This window comes from Mesocricetus auratus, unplaced genomic scaffold (assembly GCF_017639785.1).
Source record: "Mesocricetus auratus isolate SY011 unplaced genomic scaffold, BCM_Maur_2.0 Super-Scaffold_100011, whole genome shotgun sequence".
NCBI lineage: Eukaryota > Metazoa > Chordata > Mammalia > Rodentia > Cricetidae > Mesocricetus > Mesocricetus auratus.
Window position 1 is genome coordinate 48632464 of NW_024429195.1, and position 12689 is coordinate 48645152.

The following is a 12689-nucleotide window of genomic DNA, read 5'->3' on the forward strand; positions in this document are numbered from 1 at the left end:
AATGGGACACACTCCCAGTGTTGGAGCAGCCCACAGACACCCTCCCCACACCAGGCATAGAGCTAGGCGCCATGCATGTGCAATCTGCATTATGGCCTCGGGAGCCTCATTATTAACTACAGTGTGCAGATGCGGAGAATCGGGAACACTGCCCACGTTTCCCTGGATAGAGCACACACTATCTAACACCAGTTCTCTTCCCAAACCTGTACCACCTGCCCTGTAATGAGGCACCCTCAGAAAAATTAAAATCAGAGCAACATTTCTGTTGTCTAACACAAAACAATTCAGGGTTACTGAAAGAGCTGCATGCTCTGTCTTTGAGAAAACAGGAGCTGAGTGAGGTGTTCTTTCTACACTGGAAGCTATTCACTGCTGAGGCTGAGTGAGAGTGAGGGTGGGTGGGGTAAAAGTTACAAGAGGGAGAAGTGGTGCCCCAGCTGTTCTGAGGGGGGCAGGCACTTCTGGGGCTCTAGAACCTGGAGTGCAGTTAGCTGCTTCAGCGAACTGGATTGAACCACAATGCCTATCCTCTAGGTGTTGGGGATGGCGAGAGAGCAAACCCCAAGAGTTTCCCAAGCTGATTGCAGTGGCATCTGCTTAGAGAGAAGGCAGAAGATGGATTTGGACATACAGGCCTGCAACCCTTGTATGCAGCAGCATGACGCAGAAGGACTATGAGTTCCAGGCTGACAAGACCCTGAATTAAAAAAAAAAAAAAGTAGTAGGAAAAAAACCATACTAAGACAGGATGGAGAAACCAGCGTACAGGGGATGAAACAGTAAAGGAGCTGAGGAGCCACAGCAAGGGGTGAAGGGCTGTGTGTGTGTGTGTGTGTGTGTGTGTGTGTGTGTGCACGCGCATGCGTGCGTGCACGGAGGGGGATGTGGGAGTCTAAGAGAACTGAGGAGCCTCTGTGGGAGTGACAGTAGTTTCAAAGGCTGCAGAGGGGGCAAGCATGAGGAAGGCTCTGAGGACTATACTGCATTTTAACATTGACTTAAATGCTGAATAAACCGTTTTCTTAAGGACTATTAAGAGGATTAAATTAGGTGTGGTGGGGGCGGAGCTTAGCCACAGCCACAGGATCCCCCCCCCCAGTTGGAAAGTTCACAGTTGTCCCTTTCAGACCCTCAACATCTGTATCAGGCCAGGTCAACATTGGTTTAGTTAAGTATCTGTTAAATGGACAATTGAAGAAAATATACTTTAAAAAAAGTCTTCATTTCTGAACATCTTCTCACCACTTTACCAATGATAGGAGAAATGGAAGCTACCATTCACAAACACCGCATTTACCAGGCAGATGCGCTCTGAGGCACCAATGTAGCCAGAACCCTGCAGCTGGCTGCCAGTGGACAAGAGAAAAGGGTTATGACATCCTGTGCATTGTTGGCAGGAAGCTCAAGTTGGAGGGACACAGGAGCTGGGGGGGGGGGAGGAGAACCCGCTCAAGGGAGAGAAGAGAGAGAAAACATCAGGAAACCCTGGTTTTTCTGTTTCATTTCTAGAACAGAAAGAATCCTTTGATGGGTCGATTTGCTAATTTTTTTTGCCACAAAAAACTAAAATAAGATACATTTTTAGATATAATAGGTATATGTCCATTAAATATATAATAAATATATAAACTGGTATCTCCAAGTCCACATCCAACATTACTGTGTTCAATATATTGAAAAGTACTCTAGCTATGGAAACGATCGCTTCATAGCTGTGATCCATATTTGTTTGACTATGTAAGCCTGAATGAAAGGCACTATTTATTAAAAATTCCTTAAGCACCCAAAAGTTTGCATGCTGCATGTGGACTGGAATGTGAATGGTGTTTGACAGGCCTAAGTGAATTATTAGTGCAGTCCGAAGGAGGCCGAGGGGAGGGGATGAGGACGGACCCTACAGTACAGAGTCCGTGTTAAAGGGCTGGTCACGGCAAAGAATTTCCTAGGGATAGAGGTGAACAAACTTATTCTGGTTCATGGGTGTGGGCATTATTTATGATGGTTTCTAATGTAAGAATGTCTGGTTTTAAAATTACTTAATCCTTGGACGAGGGGATCAAGACAACATTCAACAACACGATGCTCTGTTACAGCAGCAGGGTTCGTATTTACTTTCAAGGCTGGGGATATTCTGGGTTAGTTTATTCAGTGCAGACCTTAATATAAATTAACAGCATGGTACGCACGCTCTCTCTTACACACACACACACACACACACACACACACACACACACACACACACACAAACTTATTTAGTCTGTTCCTTCCTCCTTTTTTACATTTTAACTGTACATTTTTTCTGTAGCTCCCTCTGGATAAGGCATGCTACTTCCACACACACGCACACACATATGTATGTATATTAGTGGACTCAAGTCTAACTATTTTGCAACCCAAGAAACACTGCTCTGACCAGTGCATCCCCTACATCTGTGAGGGAATACACATGTGCACACGCAGTAGTTACAAATGTGTTCTCTCCGCCCGCGCCATCAGCGGGATTTGAAAGGCACATTTCTGCAGGATTCATCCCCCTGAAGAATTCACTGACATGAGCACACGCTCCTCTATTTCTTCTAAAACTGTGCACAACTAGAACAGACTCTAAAAATAATTGCTCCGTTCCCCTCCTCCCCAGAAGCCAAAATAGAACATTTATTTTTTGCTACACACACCACCTACTCTCCCTAAAAGATTCAGAAAATCTTACACTGAAAGGGACATTAAAGGACCATCTGGGTGGCTCTTTTACTCTGAGATTAAACATGATAAATGCAGTCAATAAAGATACATTTACCATGGAACTAGCTGCCTTTCCCTTTCAAAATCCTCAATCTTTCAAATTACCCTAAGCCATTTAAACTTTATATATATATTCACAATGTTGAACTATTTTTTTCCAGCCCTCGAGTTTTAGTTTTTTTTTTTTTATTGTTTTTTCCCTTCCCGCAAGTCCATGTGATCATGAGGAAAGCTATTTACTGCTGGGTGCTAAGCAAGAGCACACGGACTATCCATTTTAGCTGCCAGTGGATTCCAAGACATACATCTAGAATAACTTACTAGTACAGCATTTACATACTATCACTCCTTCCCAGGGCGGCCTACATGTGGATGGACCGTGGCAATAACTCCCTGACTGGCCTGCTTACTCCAGTGTCCTGATGCCTCCTCGAAGGCAACACCCTTCCGAGGGAAGCCGAGTTATTCTGGGTTGCAACTGCTTACACAGCACATTCGGGCGAGGCCCACCTCAGAATCAAAGAACCAATTCTTATGATATGAGGTTTTATTTGCTCTCTGTCTCTCTGTGTCTCTGTCTCTGTCTCTGTCTCTGTCTCTGTCTCTCTCTCGGTTGTTGTTGTTACGAGGTGTGGGAACACAGAGTATGTATGTAAAATGAGACTCACTTGACAGGAAAGAATTTCAAGTAAAAGAAAGTATTTATTACCCAGAATGGTTGTCATTTGACTTGAAAGTCTCAGAGATGATGCAACTCCAGGCTTAGTCTTTGTTGCTCATCAATTCCAGGTTGTGAAAAGAAGGCACTGTTGGTCAGCAGAGGAGAGCCGGCGTGCTGGGCAGTTTTAATATACCTGGCAGCTCCCCCTGGCTGGGTTATAATATAGTTCTGAGCATACTGCTAAGAGTGTCAGTCACAAATAATAAGATTCTGCATGGCTTTAGTATCCGGGTCTCATCCTGGTTTATTCTGAGAACAAGGCCATCTGCCAGCTAAGCAATAAGTTTCAAAAGGGAGTAAAAAAAATTCAAAAACCGGTACTGTCCAATATCGCCATCTGCTGACTGCTGTGGAATTCCAGGCCCATCCCTTCCTAAAAGAACTTCCCGTTGCAATAAAAACAAAGACTAAACAAAACCAAGCTTCAATAAAGCAGCTTAGGTTATAAACCTACCATGAATAAGCTAATTGAAATTCTAGACCTCATAAATTAGTAATAACCTTGGCATTCATTCTCATGTTATTATATGTCATCATATGCTTTTCCTCCCTAATCATTTGCCAGTAATGGAAGATGTAGAGTAGTTTTACAAGTTAAAATATTGCCAGTTTTGGAGCTGGAGAGATGACTCAGTGGTTAAGAGCACCGAATGCTCTTCCAGAGGACCAGATTCAATTCCCAGCACCCACACAGTGCGGTTTCAACCATCTGTAACTCCAGTTCCAAGGGGGATTCAACACCTTTTGGAGGCTGCACACACGTGGTTCACAGACACCCTTGCAGACAAAAGACCTGTGCACATACAATAACAACAAATAAACCTCAAAATCTAAATAACCTTTAAAACGTTGCTAGGACACTCTTCTACTGTTACTGGGAAAACTGGCGTTCCCTTTTGGGTTCTTAGTCTCCTCAATAAAAGAACTCAGAAACACATTCAGAAGAAGGAGACTCCAGGGCAATTTGTTTTTAGGCTCTGAGAGAAAAACAACAGAGCAGGCAAGCTGTAGATCTTGGCAGACGAGGAAGAGAAAAGAGAGAAACCCATGCCTCTTTGAGTGAGGGTCCAAGGCTGGCATGTTCAGCAATGAAGGCAAACAGCTGTATGGCAGAAGGGGAGAAGGAACAGAGAGAAGAGTAAGGAGGCCCTGAGAGTCAGGGAAATATACCTAGGCTGGAGGGAGAAAGAAGGAAATGAAAGAGGGAGGGGCCTTCCTTCAGTGCATTATTTAACTAAGTGGCCAATCAATCATTCCTCCCAGAGCCTTAGCATGTCCTAGGGGAATCACGTCTCTAGTTGGGCTAACTCTTAGGGAAGGAGTCAATGGATGTGGCCTTCTAATATTTTGAGCAGATGAGAACGTCAAATCTCCACGCAGAGTCGGGGGTGCATTCTACTCTTTAGGCTACAGGGGAGGAGTTGCACTGGCCTCAACAAAACCCTGATACCTGCATCTTTTTATGTAGTAAGTTAAAGTACTATGGGAGCCAATCTTAATTTTTCCTTTTCCTGATTTATCAGAGAAATGGCAAGTGAGGTCTAAATCAGCCATGAGGGAGGGGTCTATCATCAATGGTCTCCAAGCCCAACAACACCCGTCCAGCTAGCTACCTAACGACACTGAGAGGAAGTAGGTGAGGACTCTGAGAGATTCTCTTAGATTTGTCCTGAGTTCAGTCTTGTAGACAGTAAGCAAACCAACTCATCAGTGCTGACTTGGTTTTGACTCTTCGACAGCTAACCCGATCATGGCATTAACTTCCTCTATGAGTTTGAAGTGCTGTCTATTCAACCCAAACAATCTTTTTTGGGGGTGAAGTGTTTAAAACTAGAATTCAGAACATTTATCTCATTCGCACCTATCTTATTGGGCCAGGAAACAATCTTGTTGCTTTAGCTAACCACTGTTTAAAAACAATCACCGTTGGCAAGTGGACTTGAACCCATACATTAGATATAAGGAAGTTGGTTGTGTTTAGTATCTCAAAAACAAAAACACTCCCCAAATTTTTCTTTGAGACAGAAAATATCCCCCAAAAAAACTAACTACCAGGAGAAACAGGGAAGAAAAAGGATTTTACAGGAGGCGACAATAACTGTTAGGCTATTATTTGAGGGTCCTGGCATCATTTCTAGGCTGATAGTTCTGACACTCATCTCAAGCAATGAGCAGCTGATTTTCCTTAGGAGACCACAGTTTGTCTTCCACAGTGGAAACAGGAGGAACTGGCTCCATGGTCTTCCCAGTGGGAAGTCAGATCCAAGACGTGATACAACAAAGGAGTTGTAGGGCTAACCCTGACCTTGATAGCATTACATGCCAGCGGTCAGGGGTCACCTTCCCCACACACCACACACTGTGCAGGAACCCAAGCATCAAAGACTGTCTCAGAGGAGCATGGAGCATCTGCCAGAGTTGCCTTCACCGCCTCTTGTTCAAATCTTGTCCCTTTACCCCTTCGGTCAGTCTAGATTTTGTGAAAGTGACCCATGTGCCCTATAGAAAGTGCTCCTGGTTCCGGCTTGGGATTTCCAACATATGTTGGGCTGCTGCTGCCATCATTGTTTTACTTCCTTTGACATTACTTAGGACATCAAAGTAGCCGAGATATGTATGGCACATTGCTACAGGAATTAATAGCCTTTAAAAACGGGCACCATCTTCTTTCTCCCTGGGGAATAGTACAAAGGGGGACTACACAACTGCACTTCCTTAGGTCATCTGAGGGATCTTGTCTGATCTGCTCCAAAGACAGAACATCATGTACTACTGTCTACTCCCTTAGGAGCAAATCCAGCTCGGCCTGTCAATCATCTGGCCAGGAGATGAACCCCAGGATACCCATGTCACATGCTAAGGTGTTGGGAGGAATAACTGTCCCCCTAATTAGATAACACACTTACTGTTCATTCCCAGGAGCTCCTGCGGGTCTCGATGTCTCAGAGCTCCCAGAATTTCCCCTTTGGAATACTGCTCAGCCTGCCTCATGAGCTCTAGCTCAAACCTAACTCCTCTATCCCTCCCTCCCTCCCTCCCTCCCTCCCTCCCTCCCTCCCTCCCTCCCTCCCTCTCTCTCTCTCTCTTTTTCTGTCTCTCTCTCTCTCCCTCCCTTTCCCTCTGTGTGTGTGTGTGTTTCACTTGTTGGACACCTGACTTTTTCTATTTTTGTTCTATGTTCTACTCCCATTCAAGCCTGACAAAGACTTGTTTCTCAGCAAATATTTACTGACTGAAGGACTGTGTAAAATTGACATATCCACACACACACACACACACACACACACACACACACACACACACACACACACATGCGCGCACACGCGCGCAAGAAATTTCAGGCAGTGAACTGCCTAGAGGTGAAAAGACAAACCTTGGACCTCCTTTCCTTAGGTATCTGAATAAGCTGCACATTTTAAGGGCTGCTGTTGCTAGGGAGGCCATCATCGATGTGACACTGGCCTCTAGTGGCCGGAGGTGAGAATACAGCAGTTCCAGGCAAAAGGTATCCTGCAGCCGCAGCAACCACTGATGGAAATGAAAATCCCCTGTCCCCATTTTTTGATCTTTTCTCTCGTTGCAGGGAGGTCACTGTTGAGCTGTCACCTCTGTTAAATGATCAGAGTTCCATGCAGCAATGGTGTCTAGTTGTAGTCACCAACTTGGTTCCTTATGAACAAATCAGGAACCATGTTGGCTTTTCTCCTCTGACTAGGGCGTGTAGAGCTAAGTCTTAAGGACCTGGATGGTGAAGGTGGATGCTCACTTCAGGTGAGGACGTGCCACCATCATATTCTAATCTTCAGGTTTGAAAAACACTGCCCTCTGGCCTCCCCCAAGTCCTTCCAAACACTCTTAAGTTGTCCATGCTCTCCACCTGTATACAGGCTGCTGCTCAGGAAGAAAACCTTTGGAACCACAACACTTGCTTAAGTAAAAGTAAAGTCAGAGCTAGAAGGTCACATGGGCTACAGTATCCATGGCTACCCTGCCAGGCAGAGAGACAGCAAATGTCGCTCTGCCAGGATACATGCTCAGGATCCAGGCCAACATACAGGATGCTGAATTCCTTGACCAGACCCACCCAGACAGCAAAGCACGAAGGAATCCAGGCCCTGGAAAATCAAAAGTCATGTGGCCCTCTATCCTCCCTTCAGGAGTTCTGCAGGCACTACTGGTTGAACAGAATGAATTACACCACTAGCCACTCCCCTTTTTTGCATTGGTTGGTTTTTCGATACAGGGTTTCTCTGTGTAGCTTTGGAGCCTGTCTTGCAACTCGATCTGTAGACCTGGCTGACTTCAAACTCATAGAGATCCACCTGCCTCTGCCCTCAAGTGGGGATTAAAGGCGTGCACAGCACCCAGGCTAATTCATTGTGTAGTCTTGGCTGGCCTGGAGATCGATACATAAACCAGGCTGGTTTCAAACTCATTGACATACACCTCTGCCTCCAAGTGCTGGAATTAACTGTGCATGCCACACCAGTCTGCACCCAGTTTTAAAGGAAGGGTACTTCCGAGTGCTTTACTGAACATGGTTTCCTAAACACTTGGACATGTGTAAAACAAATGGCAGCCACGTTCATATTCCAATTAAGTTGAACGCTACCAGCTGGTGTCAATAGGAGTCCTATGGATAGGAGTCCTATGAATAGAACGGATGAGGCATTTAATACATTTAATAACCAGAAGGCATTCCTGTGCTCGACCGCTCTCCTGGTCTTAATTCCTGCTGGCAATCACTCCAGGACTGTATCTTGCTGTGACTTTTTAATAAGTCTTCTTGTAGAAGAGAGAGCACGTGGGAGAAGGCAGGAAGGCCACGCGCATTTCATGGACGCTTCCCTAGCAAGACAGCGGTGGCAGGAGCTACCCCAGTCGTCCAGGGTACATACCATTTCCTTGAAGGCGCTCTCCAGGGCCCCAATGACCAAACACTCATGAGGGATCTTCTTTTCAGTGAAGAAGCGCGTGGGTGGTGTGCTGGGTGAGCCGGGGGCCCCTACACCTCCGCGCAGCGAGGCTGCACGGGTTAGGGTCCTGCCATGGGCCGGCGTGCTCTCGGGCTCCTCCCCTAGGCAGGTCGGGGGAAGGATGGCCGAGTTCTTCAGGATCTCCACGATGTCCTGCAGTTGTTGTGTGATGTGGTGCTGTAGCAGGCGCGATGCCACCACAGCAGCCCCCGAGCCTGCGTGGCCGTCAAACAGAGACCAGTAGTGGCAAGAGATGCCCTCGGACTCCTGGGGAGAGAGGGCGACAGGAAAGAAGTGAGGACCCGGGTAGTAGTAACCTCTGCCGGGAAGGGCACAATCCAGTTGGATATCTGTCTTTGGTCTGAAGATACTGGAATCAAGCAGGGTTAAAATGCACAGAGCAGAGCCCTCACGTTAGCCAGTGATATTACCAACACCCATGGGATGAAGTGGTCCCAGCCTCCCCACCTAGGGCAGGAGGTCTAATCATGAACCACTAACTAGGTCACCCCTTGGAGGAGAGGATGCAGCTCTAATTAGGCGCCTAGGATTTGTGATTAAGTTCCATATCAAAGGTGGAGCCATAGAAGGAGTCGGGCTTTAACATTTACCTTCTCATCTCGTAGAAGTTGCAATCCCAGACTAGGTGTGGCCTTGGAGTTTGGAGGAAGCCCTTTCCTAACAGAGTAAGTAGAACCATTTTCCTCCACCAGTGTCCTTACCCTGAGACAACGGCCTCTTCGTTCTTGTTTTACACCCTAAGTTCTTAAAACATGCTCCTCCGCTAACCTGGAAGCCTAGCCCAGTTCACCCAATACGCAACCACTAACAACTGCCTTCCCTATGTCCCCCTCCCTTAGCTTCCCAAATGACATCATCTATGTGCAGCCCATGTTCCTTCCTCTATCATGGATTTAGTTCACCCCAGGGGCTTCTCTCTCCCTCCCTCCCTCTCTCTCTCTCTCTCTCTCTCTCTCTCTCTCTCTCTCTCTCTCTCTCTCTCTCTCTCTGTCTCTCTCTCCCTCCCCCTCTCCCTCTCCCTCTCTCGGGGTGGGTGTGAACTCACACATGGGACTACATGTCGAGGTCAGAGACTGACACTGTCTCTTCTATTGATGCCCATCTTCATTGTTTCAAAGCATTCATTTTTAACCAATCACGCTGTGTGCCTGTTGTGTATGTGACTGTGGGTGTCCAAAGGTAAGCATCACCAGCTCCTCTGGGAGCTGGACTTACAAGCAGATGCTCGGAGCCTGAGGCGGGTGTTGGGAGCAGAACTCGTTCTCTGCTAGAGTGTCACGCGCGCGTAACTGCCGAGCCATCCCTGCAGCCGCATCGTCTGTTGGAGACGGGGTCTCTTACTGTGCCTGAAGATGGCAGGGACCCAGAGCTCACTCTTTAGCTAACCCAGCTGAGCAGAAGGCCCTATCTCCACGTCTCCATCACCGGGGTCATAGGCACACGAGGCCACACCCAGCTTTTATGTGAGGGCTGGGGAGATGGCTTGCTGGGTTAATGCGTTTGTGGTGCAAGCATGAAGACCTGTGTTCAGATCCCCAGCTGTGTGACAGACTCCTGTAACCCTAGCACTTAGAGTGCTGAGATGAATGGCCCTGTCCTCAAACACCCCTAGAATACACAAGCAGAAGATGCATACAATAGACAGTAGTAATAAGAGGTTGGTCATAGTGTACCAGGCATGCTGGGCATGATGGCGCATGCCTTTTATGCCAGCACTGGAGAGGCAAAGGCAGGCGGATCTCTGTGAGCACAAGGCCAGCTTGGTCAATAGAGCAAGTTCCAGGACAGAAGGACAGCCAGGGCTGTTAGACAGAGAAACCCGTCTTGTAAAAAACCAAAGCAAAAAGGTATTTTAATAATCCAGTGTGAAGTTGCTCAAATCAGTGGGAGGCCAGTGCTGCAGGAAGAGGCTGGGGCTGAGAGCTTCGGAGAAGCCTATGTGTAAGAGAGGAGGGGACACAACCCCGACAATGGCAACGGCAGAGGCCCGGCAGGAAAGCACACGAGCAGGAGGAAACCACACCACAGTGGCAGCCTGAGACGGGAGAGGAGGGAGGGCTGTGTGCCCGCACGGAACGGGGTAAGGCGGCCCAGGCTGCCCTGTCTGCTCAGACTGCACGGAACGGGGTCAGGCCGCCCAGGCTGCCCAGGCCTCACTGTCTGCTCAGACTGTTTGGCCTTCAGCCCAAGAGTCACAAAAGGCCATTCGTGGAGACGGTGTCACCCCGTTATACTGTGAAAGGCTAAGAGTGTGAAGGTGGTGGTTCCTGCTAGGAGTCTGTGCCTCCCCCCCCCCCCCAAACAACTCAATCAAATCCAGACAGAAACACATACACTAAAAGCACTGGGTAGCAGAAGTATAGCTGGAAATCGAACTCAGAACCGAGGGAAGCGGAACGGAGAATGCCTTAGGGGTTAGAGGCCTGGATGCTAACACCACTTCCACACACATTATTTGGGTGGGGGATTGCCTGGTTCAGCCATGGCCGGGTCAGGCAATGGCCTGGCAGTCAAAAGTGTGTATCTTACTGCCGTGATTTCCTGATATGAATTGAAGTTGATATTCACCTTATGGGGGAGGAGTTAAGGGGACTATAAGCAATGTATGTTGAGTGACAACTGTGCACAATGTACAAAGTACACACACAGAGGCAGCTGCTGTTACTACTATCCCACCACGATCTTGGTGAATCACTTACGCCTTAGTTCTCTGCCAAATGAGGGGCCACCCAGAGGACCTCTGCATCTCAGCTGACTCTCCTTGTTCTAGAGAGCCCACACAGATCAGTGTGGCTGGAGAGAGTGGGGAAAACGTTGGCTTTAAAGAGAACACACATGATGGAGACTTAGAGGTGACAAGGCCTGCCAGCCTGGGCACAGGGAGAGTACCATGTGGTCAGCAATTAGGGAGTCGTGAAGACTGCTCACCCAGTAGCTCTACTCTCCTTACTGGGGTTCTTACACATCAGCTCCCAGAGTCTTGTGGCAAGTGGCCATATTTCTCCCTCTCCCCCGTTCTTCCCACTTCCTATTTGGGTACCAGGACCTGTACCCAGAAGCACAGTTAGCCCCCTGCAAACAAATAACAAGCAAAGCTGAAATCTATAGGCCCAGGATGATAGGGCAAGAAGGCAGAAGAACTTGGGCCCTGGCAGCCTTGCTAGGGAAGCCACAAGCGATGAGCATTCTGCCTCTGAGCTTCTTGTTAGGTGGGTTTCATGGCATTTAGGTAGCAATGTCAGCTTCTGTGACAAGAGCTGCGGTCATGGAAAAGAAAGGGTAATGTGTTTATATAGCATCCTGGAGCCTAAGGCAGGTAAAATAGGGAAAGAAAAATTGCAAAATAAGTCAGGTGTGGACATCAAAAAGATTGTTAAATAGGCAGTAACCTGTGACAAGTTGAACCCAGGCCAGGATGCTCAATTCTCAATTTAGGGCATCAATGAATAGAATTCAAAGAGTTCATGAACCTCTAATTTTCACAAACCTTCCAAGTTTAGAATTTCCTGTTAGGGCTACAGGACAATGATGGTCTCAGCAGAACCTTCTCCCCTTGTCCAAAGAACCAATAACACTGCCATCCCAAATACCTTACTGCTGCTTTGAAATTACAGATGTAACCAAGTCCACACCCAAGTTCTCATTTTTTTGCTACATTAATGAAAGGCATAATGTCATTTCATAAAAAGCTATTTTTTTAGAATCAACGTTGACATAATTAATTCCCCTGACACACCTATGTACTTTCACTTTTTAAAAGAGTTCTTAGGTGTGTGTGTGTGTGTGCTGGCCTGTAAGCTTCTAAGTGACTTTTTCTCACCTTGCCATATCCTTGTGTTGGGATTACAGATGTGTACCACTGCACCTGACTTTTTCCAGGAGATGGACCTCATGCTGTCAGGATTGAATGGCAAGTACTTCTACTTGCTGAGCTATTTGGTTATCAACTTGACAGCCCTATTTGGTTATTAACTCACTGCATTTAAAAAAACAATCTTGGGCTGGAAAGACGGCATTACTCTTTCCCCAGCACTCACAGCCAGAAGCCACCATGCCCAGTCAGTGGCTTAACTTCTTCATTCCTCTCAGCACCCGCTTCCTTACATACAAGCAAAGGATAAAGAAGGTAAAGGTAAAGCTGAAGCATGGAGAGCAAGGATCTGAGGCAGTCTTCTCTCCAGTGCGTCACGTTCCGCACTGGACACTCAGCCAGGAGCTCAGAACAA

At 47.2% G+C, this 12689-nt stretch overlaps 1 protein-coding gene across 2 annotated transcripts in view; it reads right to left on the minus strand.

The window, feature by feature from the left end:
- Ppm1h (protein phosphatase, Mg2+/Mn2+ dependent 1H) overlaps nucleotides 1-12689 on the minus strand; it is a 235411-nt gene that overhangs the window by 115417 nt on the left and 107305 nt on the right. For both annotated transcript variants that reach the window (XM_040754792.1, XM_040754793.1), the window contains exon 3: nucleotides 8365-8709. In XM_040754792.1, the coding sequence (XP_040610726.1) occupies nucleotides 8365-8709 (345 nt within the window). The remainder of the gene's footprint in view (nucleotides 1-8364; nucleotides 8710-12689) is intronic.